We start from the raw sequence: 15,438 nt of genomic DNA, 5'->3' as shown, positions 1-15,438 counted from the left end.
ACAATCCACAACGAACAGGATCGTGGTGTTACCCTGTGAGGGAGGAAGATCGGTCAGGAAATCCACAGACAGGTGCGACCATGGCCTTTGTGGAATGGGTAAGGGGTGTAACTTACCTCTGGGCAGGTGCCTAGGAGCCTTGCACTGGGCGCACACCGAGCAGGAGGAAACATAAACCCTCACGTCCTTAGCCAAAGTGGGCCACCAGTACTTCCCACTAAGACAGTGCACCGGCCGACCGATACCAGGATGACCAGAGAAGGGTAACATGTGGGCCCAATAGATCAGCCGGTCGCGGACAGCAGACAGAACATACAGACGCCCAGCTGGACACTGGAGGGGAGCGGGCTCTGTACGTAACACCTGCTCAATATCCGCGTCCAGCTCCCACACAACCGGCGCTACCAGGCAGGAGGCCGGGAGTATGGGAGTATGATCCATGAGCCGCTCCTCTGTGTCATACAGCCGGGACAGTGCGTCTGCCTTCGTATTTTGGGAACCTGATCTGTAGGACAGGGTAAACACAAAACGGGTAAAGAACATGGCCCACCTTGACTGACGAGGATTCAGTCTCCTAGCTGCCCGGATGTACTCCAGGTTGCGGTGGTCAATCCAGATGAGAAAAGGGTGTTTAGTCAAGCCAATGTCTCCACGCCTTCAAGGCTTTCACCACAGCCAACAACTCCCGGTCCCCCACATTATAGTTCCGCTCCGCCGGGCTGAGTTTCTTCGAGAAGAAAGCACAGGGGCGGAGCTCTGGTGGCGTGCCCAAGCGCTGAGATAGCACGGCTCCTAGCCGAGGTAAACAGAGCCCTTAGGTGACCAAAAGCCCTGTCCGCCTCAGCCGACCACTGCAAATGTACAGGACCCCCTTCAGCAGTGAGGTAATGGGAGCCACCACCTGGCCAAAACCCCGGATAAACCTCCGGTAGTAATTGGCAAACCCTAAAAACTGCTGCACCTCCTTTACCGTGGTGGGAGTCGGCCAATTGCGCACGGCTGAAATGCGGTCCCTCTCCATCTCCACCCCTGAGGTGAAAATGCGGTACCCTAGCAAGGAGACGGCCTGCTGGAAGAACAGTCATTTCTCAGCCTTGACGTACAGGTCATGCTCCAACAATAGTCCAAGCACCCTGCTCCGCTACACATGCTCGGCGCGTGTAGTGGAGTATATCAGAATGCCATCAATAAACACCACTACACCCTGCCCGTGCAGGTCCCTGAAAATCTTGTCTACAAAGGCTTGGAAAACTGACAGAGCATTCATCAACCCGTACGGCATGACGAGGTACTCATAATGCTCTGAAAGCCGTCTTCCACTCGTCTCCCTCCCGGATATGCACCAGGTTGTACTCGCTCCTGAGATCTAGTTTCGTGAAGAAGCGCACCCCGTGCATTGACTCAATCGCCGTGGCGATGAGAGGTAGTGGGTAACTGTACCTCACCATGATTTGATTTAGACCTCGATAGTCAATACACGGGCGCAGACCTTGCTCCATCTTCTTCACAAAAAATAAACTTGAGGAGGCGGGTGAAGTGGAAGACCGAATGTACCCCTGACGCAGGGATTCGGAGACATATGTCTCCATAGCCGCCGTCTCCGCTTGTGACAGGGGATACACGTGACTCCTGGGAAGTGCGGCATCTACAAAGAGATTTATCGCACAATCCCCCGTCGATGGGGTGGTAATTGAGTCGCCTTCTTCTTACAGAAAGCGAGAGCCAAATCGGCATATTCAGGGGAATGCGCACTGTGAAGACCTGGTCTGGACTTTCCACCGTAGTAGCACCAACGGAAACCCCTAAACACCTCCCCAAGCACTCTCATGACCACCCCATGAGAGCCCTCCGTTGCCACGAAACAGTGGGATCATGACAGACTAACCAGGGTAGGCCTAGCACCACGGGAAACGCAGGAGAATCAATAAGGAAGAGACTGATTCTCTCCTTATGACCCTCCTGCGTCACCATGCCCAGGGGCGCGGTGACCTCCCTAATCAACTCGGACCCTAATGGTCGACTGTCTAGGGCGTGAACTGGGAAGGGCATATCCACAGGAACAATGGGGATCCCTAATTTATGGGCAAATGATCTGTCAATGAAATTCCTGCGACTGAATCGATGAGCGCCTTATGCTGGGAATGCGGGAAAACTAGGATGAACATGAAACGGAACTTCCTCCGGTCTCCCGAAGCACAGCACCTCCCTGTTCCATGGGCGCCGGAGCGGTGGTGCTGGGGGATGGAACCGACGGACCCCGATCTGGACGTCTGCGGGTAGCCAGCAGGTTATCCAACCGAATGGACAGGTCCACCAGCTGGTCGAAAGTGAGGGTGGTGTCCCTGCAGGCCAATTCCTGACGGACATCTTCGTGCAAACTGCAACGACAGTGGTCGATCAGGGTCCCGTCATTCCATCCCACGCCAGCGGCCAGGGTCCGGAAGTCCAGAGCGAACTCCTGGGCGCTCCTCGTCCCCTGCCTCAGATGTACGAGACGTTCAAATCTTCGAAGTGGTCCAGCGGCGCATCTCCTTCTCCCCACACGGCGTTGGCCCACTCCAGGGCTCTCCCTGAGAGGCATGAGACGAGGGCAGACACCATCTCTCGGTCCGAAGGCGCCGGGTGGACGGTTGCTAGGTAGAGCTCCAGCTGTAATAGGAAACCCTGACATTGTGCAACCGTCCCATAATACTCCCTAGGGAGGGCAAGACAAATCCCACTGGGACCGGGTGAAAGATGGGCGAGTAGTGGAGACCTTGGTTGAGCTGGCGGAGGCGCTGGAGGACCTCCCTTTCTCTCCCAGCGATCCATAGTCTGTAGGACGCGGTCCATGGTGGCGCCGAGATGATGGAGCATCGTCGCTTGCTCCTGGATGCGCTCCTCGACCCCAATAACAGGGGTACCGGCTCCTGCTGACTCCATGATGTTTCTGGGTGTGTGATTCTGTCAGGTGGTGGGTGTAGCTGGTGCATGAAGTCAGGCGCAGGAGAACAGAGATGAGTGAACAACGCACTTTACTTAAGAAAATAGCACCAAGTAACAATACCAATGTGCGAACAATAATGGTTGCCACAAAGCACGGGTGAAAACAGCACCCGGAAAGAACCAGCCGGAAACCGACCTGAACGACAAACAATCACACACAAAGACATGGGGAAACAGAGGGTTAAATACATGACCAGTAATAGGAAAATGACAACCAGGTGTGTGGAAAACAAAGACAAAACCAATGGAAAATGAAAAGTGGATCGGCGATGGCTAGAAGACCGGCAACGTCGACCGCCGAGCGCCGCCCGAACAAGGAGAGGAACCGACTTCGGTGGAAGTCGTGACAATAGTTAATTATTGTGAGGTGTGATATACATAGTTAATTATTGTGAGGTGTAATATACATAGTGAGTTATTGTGAGGTGTAATATACATAGTGATTATACATAGTTAATTATTGTGAGGTGTGATATACATAGTTAATTATTGTGAGGTGTAATATACATAGTGAGTTATTGTGAGGTGTAATATACATAGTATTTATATTCATAGTGAGGTGTGATATACATAGTTTATTTATTGTTATTGAGGTGTGATATACATAGTTAATTATTGTGAGGTGTTATATTCATAGTTAGTTATTGTGAGGTGTGATATACATAGTTAATTATTGTGAGGTGTTATATTCATAGTGAGTTATTGTGAGGTGTTATATTCATAGTGAGTTATTGTGAGGTCTGATATACATAGTGAGTTATTGTGAGGTGTTATATACAGTTGAAGTCGGAAGTTTACATACACCTTAGCCAAATACATTTAAACTCAGTTTTTCACAATTCCTGACATTTAATCCAGGCAAAAATTCCCTGTTTTAGGTCAGTTAGGATCACCACTTTATTTTAAGAATGTGAAATGTCAGAATATTAGTAGAGAGATTTATTTCAGCTTTTATTTCTTTCATCACATTCCCAGTGGTTCAGAAGTTTACATACACTCAATTTGTATTTGGTAGCGTTGCCTTTAAATTGTTTAACTTGGGTCAAACGTTTCGGGTAGCCTTCTACAAGCTTCCCACAATAAGTTGGGTGAATTTTGGCCCATTCCTCCTGACGAAGCTGGTGTAACTGAGTCAGGTTTGTGGGCTTCCCTGTTCGCACACACTTTTTCAGTTCTGCCCACACATTTTCTATAGGATTGAGGTCAGGGCTTTGTGATGGCCACTCCAATATCTTGACTTTGTTGTCCTTAAGCCATTTTACCACAACTTTGTAAGTATGCTTGGGGTCATTGTCCATTTGGAAGACCCATTTGCGACCAAGCTTTAACTTCCTGACTGATGTCTTGAGATGTTACTTTAATATTTCCACATCATTTTCCTCCCTCATGATGACATCTATTTTGTGAAGTGCACCAGTCCCTCCTGCAGCAAATTACCCCCACAATATGATGCTGCCACCTTCGTGCTTCACGGTTGGGATGGTGTTCTTCGGCTTGCAAGCCCCCCCCCTTTTTCCTCCAAACATAACGATGGTCATTATGGCCAAACAGTTCTATTTTTGTTTCATCAGACCAGAGGACATTTCTCCAAAAAGTACGATTTTTTTTCTGGCTTTTTTATGACGGTTTTGGAGCAGTAGCTTCTTCCTTGCTGAGCGGCCTTTCAGGTTATGTCGATATAGGACTTGTTTTACTGTGGATATAGATACTTTTGTACCTGTTTCCTCCAGAATCTTTTAAATTTTTTAAATTTAATTTGACCCGCTTTTCTCCCCAATTTCGTGGTATCCAATTGTTAGTAATTACTGTCTTATCTCATCGCTACAACTCCCATACGGGCTTGGGAGAGACGAAGTTCCTCCGAAACACAACCAAGCCGCACTGCTTTTTAACACAGCGCACCTCCAACCCAGAAGCCAGCCGCACCAATGTGTCGGAGGAAACACCATGCACCTGGCAACCTTGGTTAGCGCGTGCTGCGCCCGGCCTGCCACATGAGTCGCTGGTGCGCGATGAGGCAAGGATATCCCTACCGGCCAAACCCTCCCTAAACTGGACGATGCTAGGCCAATTGTGCATCAGAGCCTGGGCGCGAACGCAGAGTCTCTGGTGGCACAGCTAGCGCTGCGATGCAGTGCCCTAGACCACTGCGCCAGCCGGGAGGCCCACTCCTCCAGAATCTTCACAAGGTCCTTTGCTGTTGTTCTGGGATTGATTTGCACTTCTCGCACCAACATACGTTCATCTCTAGGAGACAGAACGCGTCTCCTTCCTGAGCGGTATGACGGCTGCGTGGTCCCATGGTGCTTATACTTGCATACTATTGTTTGTACAGATGAACATGGTACCTTCAGGCATTTGGAAATTGCTCCTAAGGATGAACCAGGCTTGTGGAGGTCTACAATTTTTTTCTAAGGTCTTGGCTGATTTCTTTTGATTTTCCCATGATGTCAAGCAAAGAGGCACTGAGTGTGAAGGTAGGCCTTGAAATACATCCACAGGTACACCTCCGATTGACTCAAATAATGTCAATTAGCCTATCAGAAGCTTCTAATGCCATGACATCATTTTCTGGAATTTTCCAAGCTGTTTAAAGGCACAGTCAACTTAGTGTATGTAAACTTCTGACCCACTGGAATTGTGATACAGTGAATTATAAGTGAAATAATCTGTCTGTAAACAATTGTTGGAAAAATGACTTGTGTCATGCACAAAGTAGATGTCCTAACCGACTTGTCAAAACTATTGTCTGTTAACAAGAAATGTGTGGAGTGGTTGAAAGGCGAGTTTTAATGGCTCCAACCTGAGTGTATGTAAACCTCCGACTTCAACTGTACATAGTGTATGGTGTTATATACTGTACATAGTGTATGGTGTTATATACTGTACATAGTGAATGGTGTTATATACTGTACATAGTGAATGGTTTTATATACTGTACATAGTGAATGGTGTTATATACTGTACATAGTGAATGGTGTTATATACTGTACATAGTGAATGGTGTTATATACTGTACATAGTGAATGGTGTTATATACTGTACATAGTGAATGGTGTTATATACTGTACATAGTGAATGGTGTTATATACTGTACATAGTGAATGGTGTTATATACTGTACATAGTGAATGGTGTTATATACTGTACATAGTGAATGGTTTTATATACTGTACATAGTGAATGGTGTTATATACTGTACATAGTGAATGGTGTTATATACTGTACATAGTGAATGGTGTTATATACTGTACATAGTGAATGGTGTTATATACTGTACATAGTGAATGGTGTTATATACTGTACATAGTGAATGGTGTTATATACTGTACATAGTGAATGGCAACTGGAGAAGACTGGAAGATAACAGATCAAAGGACTAATGCTGCATGATTTAAGGTGTTCATTCAAAAACAGAGAGAGAAAAGATAGAAATTAAGAAAGAGAACAGAAAAGGGGAAGGGGGATACCTAGTCAGTTGTCCAACTGAATGTATTCAACTGAAATGTGTCTTCCACATTTAACCCAACCGCTCTGAATCAGAGAGGCTCGGGGATTCGATCCAGCAACATTCCGGTTACTGGCCCAACGCTCTAACCACTAGGCTAAGAGAGAGAGGTGTGTGTGTGTGTGTGTGTGTGTGTGTGCGTGTGTGCGTGTGTGTGTGTGTGTGTGTGTGTGTGTACTCACGCTGGGGGTGATGTGTGTGACCTGGGTCTTGAGGCTGAAGGCCAGGGTGGCTCCAGAGGGACTGGCTGAGGAGGCAGAGCGTGATGTCAGCAGTAGCACCGCCTCCATTGGCCTCAGGAAGGAACAGGAGTACTGCACGGTCACCTCCACACAACGCCCCTAGTGGAGAGCAGGACAGAGTGTAAGGTGGGGCAGAGACGGGAAAAGCCATGGGATCAATGGAAGACCAGTCAAGACACTGAACACCAGTTGAGAAGACAGGCAGCCAGTTAACTCTAAAACAGTTAGAGAGAAAGACAGAGCCAGGATAGACAGAGAAAGACAGAGCCAGGATAGACAGAGAAAGACAGAGCCAAGATAGACAGAGAACGACAGAGAAAGACAGAGCCAGGATAGACAGAGAACGACAGAGAAAGACAGAGCCAGGATAGACAGAGAACGACAGAGCCAGGATAGACAGAGAACGACAGAGAAAGACAGAGCCAGGATAGACAGAGAAAGACGACAGGATAGACAGAGAAAGACAGAGCCAAGATAGACAGAGAACGACAGAGAAAGACAGAGCCAGGATAGACAGAGAACGACAGAGCCAGGATAGACAGAGAACGACAGAGAAAGACAGAGCCAGGATAGACAGAGAAAGACAGAGCCAGGATAGACAGAGAAAGACAGAGCCAGGATAGACAGAGAATGACAGAGCCAGGATAGACAGAGAAAGACAGAGCCAGGATAGACAGAGAAAGACAGAGCCAGGATAGACAGAGAAAGACAGAGCCAGGATAGACAGAGAAAGACAGAACCAGGACGGAGAGACAAAGACAGTGGCTGTGTCTGAATGCCCATACTTGCATTCTAAATAACAGGCATTTTGGGTACATGAAAACAGAACCTTTATAGTATATGACATTTAAATGATGTAGTATAGTTTAAATGCCAGGATGTTACACTCATTTTGGTTTTTCATCCAGAATTCCCTGCACACTATTACCTAAGATAATCCTCTTTCCAGACACGTGTTTCACAGCAGTTGATAATCAGATAGATTGATGCGTTGTACCAAAATGAACGGAGGGAATCAACACAGATGACATCTTCAGTATGGATGAGCCTAGTATGTTGACATTTGTTGATTACTGCATTAGATTTGACGATACAGTACATTCTAAATAGTACGCAGTATGATTGCTAGTATGTTGACATTTGTTGATTACTGCATTAGATTTGACGATACAGTACATTCTAAATAGTACGCAGTATGATTGCTAGTATGTTGACATTTGTTGATTACTGCATTAGATTTGACGATACAGTACATTCTAAATAGTACGCAGTATGATTGCTAGTATGTTGACATTTGTTGATTACTGCATTAGATTTGACGATACAGTACATTCTAAATAGTACGCAGTATGATTGCTAGTATGTTGACATTTGTTGATTACTGCATTAGATTTGACGATACAGTACATTCTAAATAGTACGCAGTATGATTGCTAGTATGTTGACATTTGTTGATTACTGCATTAGATTTGACTATACATTCTAAATAGTACATATGATTGCTAGTATGTTGACATTTGTTGATTACTGCATTAGATTTGACTATACTGTACATTCTAAATAGTACGCAGTATGATTGCTACACAGTATGTAGTTTTAGTAAGTAGTAGACCAGACAAATTTCAGAAGAGATGGGAAATGATCTTCATCTCACAAGGTAACTGAGCAGAACAGCTCTGGAGGACTGGGGTGAGGAACACTGCTGTCCTACAGGGTTAGGGGTTAGTGGTTAGGGGTTAAGGGATATGGATTAGGGGTTATGGATTAGGGGTTATGGATTAGGGGTTATGGATTAGGGGTTATGGATTAGGGGTTATGGATTAGGGGTTATGGATTAGGGTTATGGGGGTTAGGGTAGGGGTTATGGTTAGAGGTTATGGATAGGGGTTATGGGTAGGGGTTATGGATAGGGTTATGGATAGGGTTATGGATTAGGGGTTATGGATTAGGGGTTATGGATTAGGGGTTAGGGGTTATGGGTTATGGATAGGGGTTATGGGTTATGGATAGGGGTTATGGATAGGGGTTATGGATAGGGTTATGGGTTATGGATAGGGGTTATGGATAGGGGTTATGGTTAGGGGTTAGGGGTTATGGATAGGGGTTATGGTTAGGGGTTATGGATAGGGGTTATGGTTAGGGGTTATGGTTAGGGGTTATGGATAGGGGTTATGGTTAGGGGTTATGGTTAGGGTTATGGTTAGGGGTTATGGTTAGGGGTTATGGATAGGGGTTATGGATAGGGGTTATGGGATAGGGGTTAGGGGTTATGGTTAGGGGATACGGGTAGGGGATATGGTCAGGGTTATGGTTAGGGGTTATGGTTAGGGGTTAGGAGTTATGGAAAGGGATTATGGTTCGGGGATATGGTTAGGGTTATGGTTAGGGGTTATGGTTAGGGGTTATGGTTAGGGGATATGGTTAGGGGTTATCGGTTATGGTTAGGGGTTATGGTTAGGGGTTATGGTTAGGGTTATGGGTTATGGTTAGGGGTTATGGATAGGGGTTATGGATTATGGATTAGGGGTTATGGATAGGGGTTATGGATAGGGTTATGGATTAGGGGTTATGGATTAGGGTTATGGATAGGGGTTAGAGTTAGGGTTAGGGTTATGGATAGGGGTTATGGTTAGGGGTTATGGATAGGGCTTATGGATTAGGGGTTATGGATTAGGGGTTATGGTTAGGGTTATGGGGTATGGATAGGGGTTATGGATAGGGGTTATGGTTAGGGGTTATGGATTAGGGGTTATGGTTAGGGGTTATGGGTTATGGATAGGGGTTATGGATAGGGTTATGGTTAGGGGTTATGGTTAGGGTTATGGGTTATGGATAGGGGGTTATGGATAGGGTTATGGGATAGGGGTTAGGGGGGTTATGGTTAGGGATACGGGTAGGGGATATGGTCAGGGTTATGGTTAGGGGTTATGGTTAGGGGTTTGGAGTTATGGAAAGGGGTTATGGTTCGGGATATGGTTAGGGGATATGGTTAGGGGTTATGGTTAGGGTTATGGTTCGGGTTAGGAGTTATGGTTAGGGGTTTGGAGTTATGGAAAGGGGTTATGGTTCGGGGATATGGTTAGGGATATGATTAGGGGTTATGGTTAGGGGTTATGGGTTATGGATAGGGGTTATGGTTAGGGGTTATGGGTTATGGTTAGGGTTATGGTTAGGGGTTATGGGTTATGGTTAGGGTTATGGTTAGGGTTATGGTTAGGGGATATGGTTAGGGTTATGGTTAGGGGTTATGGTTCGGGGTTAGGAGTTATGGTTAGGGGTTATGGGTTATGGGTTATGGATAGGGGTTATGGATTAGGGGTTATGGATAGGGGTTATGGATAGGGGTTATGGATTAGGGGATATGGATTAGGGTTATGGATAGGGTTATGGATTAGGTTATGGATTAGGGGTTAGGGTTATGGATTAGGGTTATGGATAGGGGTTATGGGGTTATGGATAGGTTATGGTTAGGGGTTATGGATAGTTATGGATTAGGTTATGGATAGGTTATGGATTAGGGGTTATGGATTAGGGGTTATGGTTAGGGGTTATGGATAGGGGTTATGGATTAGGGGTTATGGATAGGCTTATGGATTAGGCGTTATGGATTAGGGGTTAGGGGTTATGGATTATGGGTTATGGATAGGGGTTATGGTTAGGGGTTATGGATAGGGGTTAGGGGTTATGGAAAGGGGTTATGGTTCGGGGTTATGGTTAGGGGTTATGGTTAGGGATTATGGTTAGGGGTTATGGTTAGGGGTTAGGGGTTATGGTTAGGGGTTAGGGGTTATGGTTAGGGGTTATGGTTAGGGGATATGGTTCGGGGTTAGGAGTTATGGTTAGGGGTTATGGGTTATGGTTAGGGTTATGGTTAGGGGTTATGGTTAGGGGTTATGGGTTATGGTTAGGGTTATGGTTAGGGGTTATGGTTAGGGGATATGGTTATGGGTTATGGATAGGGGTTATGATTTGGGGTTATGGTTAGGGGTTATGGTTAGGGGTTATGGGTAGGGGTTATAGTTAGGGGTTAAGGGTTATGGTTAGGGTTATGGTTAGGGGTTAAGGGTTATGGTTAGGGGTTACGGGTAGGGCTAAGGGGTATGGTTAGGGTTACAGGTAGGGTTTAGGGGTTAGGGGTAGGGGTTAGGGGTTACGGGTTACGGGTAGGGGTTATGGTTAGGGGTTACGGGTAGGGGTTATGGTTAGGGTTATGGGGTAGGGGTTAGGGGTTACGGGTTAGGGGTTAGGGGTTAGGGGTTAAGGGTTAGGGGTTATGGGTTAAGGGGTAGGGTTAAGGGTTAGGGGTAGGGGTTACGGGTAGGGTTAGGGGTTATGGTTAGGGGTTATGGTTAGGGGTTATGGGTAGGGGTTATGGTTAGGTGTTAGGGGTTATGGTTAGGGGTTATGGTTAGGGGTTATGGGTAGGTTATGGTTAGGGTTATGGTTAGGGGTTATGGGTTAGGGGGTTAGGGGTAGGGGTTACGGGTTATGATTAGGGGTTACGGGTAGGGGTATAGGGGTTATGGGTAGGGGTTATGGTTAGGGGTTACGGGTAGGGGTTATGGGTAGGGGTTATGGTTAGGGCTTATGGGTAGGGGTTAGGGGTAGGGGTTAGGGGTTACGGGTTAAGGGTTAGGGGTAGGGGTTACGGGTAGGGGTTACGGGTAGGGCCATGGTTAGGGGTTACGGGTTACGGGTAGGGGTTACGGTTAGGGGTTATGGTTAGGGGTTATGGTTAGGGGTTATGGGTAGGGGTTACGGGTAGGAGATAGGGGTTAGGGGTTAGGGTTATGGTTAGGGGTTATGGTTAGGGGTTATGGTTCGGGGTTAAGGGTTATGGTTAGGGGTTATTGGTAGGGTTAAGGGTTAGGGGTTAAGGGTTATGGTTAGGGGTTATGGTTAGGGGTTATGGTTTGGGGTTAAGGGTTATGGTTAGGGGTTATGGGTCGGAGTTAAGGGTTACGGGTAGGGGGTACGGGTAGGATTTAAGGGGTTACGGGTAGGGATTAGGGGTAGGGGTCAGAGATAGAAGGGCTTACTTAGGAGGGATGGTGATGGAAGCTCCTTGGGGCAAGGAGAAATGATGGGCCTCCTTCCCTACGATGGAGGCATGGTAGAACATCGTTCTGGAGGACGGGCTCTTCAGACGCACCTGGAACACACACACACACACACACACACACACACACACACACACACACACACACACACACACACACACACACACACACACACACAGGCTGTAAGACAGGGTTACCCAGGGCTAGTGCTGTGTGATGGAGAGAGAGACCTGCCTGCTTGGTGAAGGTGTGGTGCAGGCTGCCAGACAGGGTTACCCAGGGCTAGTGCTGTGTGATGGAGAGAGAGACCTGCCTGCTTGGTGAAGGTGTGGTGCAGGCTGCCAGACAGGGTTACCCAGGGCTAGTGCTGTGTGATGGAGAGTGAGACCTGCCTGCTTGGTGAAGGTGTGGTGCAGGCTGCCAGACAGGGTTACCCAGGGCTAGTGCTGTGTGATGGAGAGAGACCTGCCTGCTTGGTGAAGGTGTGATACAGGCTGCCAGACAGGGTTACCCAGGGCTAGTGCTGTGTGATGGACAGAGAGACCTGCCTGCTTGGTGAAGGTGTGGTGCAGGCTGCCAGACAGGGTTACCCAGGGCTAGTGCTGTGTGATGGAGAGAGACCTGCCTGCTTGGTGAAGGTGTGGTGCAGGCTGCCAGACAGGGTGATGGTTCTCCTGGGAAGGTACTGGGGCAGCTTCTCATACAGGTAAACACACAGCATCAACATCAGAACAGGGTTCGAGTCTGACAGCTCTGTGGGCTGGATGTCTATGTCCAGACAGAGCAGTGTGAAGGCCTGGCTGAGGATGATACTGTTGTGGAGGTTCTGTTCCAGGCGGCTGATGCTGGTGTACATCCTCTGGAGATGACTGGGGATCTGTGGGACCGGAGAGACCAGAGGGTATACAGGGGTGACTCTGACAGTCAACACTGAGCCAGTTTCCCAGACACAGATTAAGCCTTATCTGCTACCACAGTCAGACGAATCAAAACCAGTCGAGTTTAGATGAGTCTAGATTTACTGACAATTTCCCAACGAGTAGACGAGGACAAGAGTTGACCAGGAATAGGAGGAGAGAACACAGTATCATCACTCTGTACCCGGTACCCCCTGTATATAGCCTCCACATTGACTCTGTACCGGTACCCTCTGTATATAGCCTCCTCCACATTGACTCTGTACCAGTACCCCTGTATATAGCCTCCACATTGACTCTGTGCCGGTACCCCTGTATATAGCCTCCACATTGACTCTGTACCGGGTACCCCTGTATATAGCCTCCACATTGACTCTGTACCGGTACCCTCTGTAAATAGCCTCCACATTGACTCTGTAAATAGCCGGTTGACCCTCTGTATATAGCCTCCACATTGACTCTGTACCGGTACCCTCTGTAAATAACCTCCACATTGACTCTGTACCAGGTACCCTCTGTATATAGCCTCCACATTGACTCTGTACCGGTACCCTCTGTATATAGCCTCCACATTGACTCTGTACCAGTACCCTCTGTATATAGCCTCCACATTGACTCTGTACCAGTACCCTCTGTAAATAGCCTCCACATTGACTCTGTACCAGTACCCTCTGTAAATAGCCTCCACATTGACTCTGTACCAGTACCCTCTGTAAATAGCCTCCACATTGACTCTGTACCAGTACCCTCTGTATATAGCCTCCACATTGACTCTGTACCAGTACCCTCTGTAAATAGCCTCCACATTGACTCTGTACCAGTACCCTCTGTATATAGCCTCCACATTGACTCTGTACCGGTACCCCCTGTATATAGCCTCCACGTTGACTCTGTACCGGTACCCCCTGTATATAGCCTCCACATTGACTCTGTTTCGGTCCACATTGCCCTCTGTAAATAGCCTCCACATTGACTCTGTACCAGTACCCCCTGTATATAGCCTCCACATTGACTCTGTACCAGTACCCTCTGTATATAGCCTCCACATTGACTCTGTACCAGTACCCCCTGTATATAGCCTCCACATTGACTCTGTACCAGTACCCTCTGTATATAGCCTCCACATTGACTCTGTACCAGTACCCTCTGTAAATAGCCTCCACATTGACTCTGTACCAGTACCCCCTGTATATAGCCTCCACATTGACTCTGTACCCCTCTGTAAATAGTACTCTGTACCGGTCTGTATATAGCCTCCACATTGACTCTGTACCGGTACCCCTGTATATAGCCTCCACATTGACTCTGTACCGGTACCCCTGTATATAGCCTCCACATTGACTCTGTACCAGTACCCTGTAAATAGCCTCCACATTGACTCTGTACCTCCACATTGACTCTGTACCCCCTGTATATAGCCTCCACATTGACTCTGTACCAGTACCCTCTGTATATAGCCTCCACATTGACTCTGTACCAGTACCCCCTGTATATAGCCTCCACATTGACTCTGTACCAGTACCCTCTGTATATAGCCTCCACATTGACTCTGTACCGGTACCCCCTGTATATAGCCTCCACATTGACTCTGTACCTCCACATTGGTACCCCCTGTATATAGCCTCCACATTGACTCTGTACCGGTACCCCTGTATATAGCCTCCACATTGACTCTGTACCGGTACCCCTGTATATAGCCTCCACATTGACTCTGTACCAGTACCCCTGTATATAGCCTCCACATTGACTCTGTACCGGTACCCCTGTATATAGCCTCCACATTGACTCTGTACCGGTACCCTCTGTAAATAGCCTCCACATTGACTCTGTGCCGACTCTGTACCCCCTCTGTATATAGCCTCCACATTGACTCTGTACCGGTACCCCCTGTATATAGCCTCCACATTGACTCTGTACCGGTACCCCCACTGTAAATAGCCTCCACATTGACTCTGTACCAGTACCCTCTGTAAATAGCCTCCACATTGACTCTGTACCGGTACCCCCTGTATATAGCCTCCACATTGACTCTGTACCGGTACCCTCTGTAAATAGCCTCCACATTGACTCTGTACCGGTACCCCTCTGTAAATAGCCTCCACATTGACTCTGTACCGGTACCCTCTGTAAATAGCCTCCACATTGACTCTGTACCGGTACCCTCTGTAAATAGCCTCCACATTGACTCTGTACCGGTACCCTCTGTAAATAGCCTCGCTTGTTATTTTACTGTCGCTGTTTAAGTTTGTGTAACTTTTATTTTCTATTTGAAATTTTTACTTAACACTTATTTCTTAATTTTTTCTTAAATCTTCTTAAAGCATCGTTGGTTATTGTTGTATTCGGAGCATGTGACAAGTAACATTTGATTTGATTTAATTAGCTTTTTTAACACAGGCCCGTACCAGAAAGGGACAGTAGGCAGCCAGCACAGCAGCCAGAACCAGGCCGTCTGCCAGGTCCAGGTCAAAGTTCACCACCCAGCGGGCTGATGGGACGTCTCCTGGTTAATGAGCAGAATATAGGTAACAGAAGAGTTGTGGATGTCTCTTTGGATCTGTCTCTGTCTCTACCTCTGTCAATCTCTGTCTCTATCTCTCTGTCTCTACCTCTGTCAATCTCTGTCTCTACCTCTCTGTCTCTACTTCTCTGTCTCTACCTCTCTGTCTCTACATCCCTCCACATCCTCTGTCTCTACCCCTGTCTCTAGCCTCTTGCCTCACATGA

General features: G+C 47.4%; 1 protein-coding gene across 1 annotated transcript in view; it reads right to left on the bottom strand.

Annotated features, from left to right (window-relative positions):
- The window catches only part of LOC121844447 (cilia- and flagella-associated protein 47-like), a gene marked incomplete at its 5' end in the record, with an annotated part of 30,043 nt that extends 14,829 nt beyond the window's left edge, over positions 1 to 15,214 (bottom strand). Inside the window, 3 exons of the mRNA XM_042314542.1 lie at positions 6,675 to 6,833; positions 12,420 to 12,671; positions 15,117 to 15,214. Coding sequence (XP_042170476.1) covers positions 6,675 to 6,833; positions 12,420 to 12,671; positions 15,117 to 15,214 — 509 coding nt within the window. The remainder of the gene's footprint in view (positions 1 to 6,674; positions 6,834 to 12,419; positions 12,672 to 15,116) is intronic.
- Between the last annotated feature and the right edge of the window lie 224 nt (positions 15,215 to 15,438).

This window comes from Oncorhynchus tshawytscha, unplaced genomic scaffold (genome assembly GCF_018296145.1).
Source record: "Oncorhynchus tshawytscha isolate Ot180627B unplaced genomic scaffold, Otsh_v2.0 Un_contig_12359_pilon_pilon, whole genome shotgun sequence".
Classification (NCBI taxonomy): domain Eukaryota; kingdom Metazoa; phylum Chordata; class Actinopteri; order Salmoniformes; family Salmonidae; genus Oncorhynchus; species Oncorhynchus tshawytscha.
The sequence above is the reverse complement of the archived record's forward strand: the minus strand, read 5'-3'. Positions and strand labels throughout refer to the sequence as shown.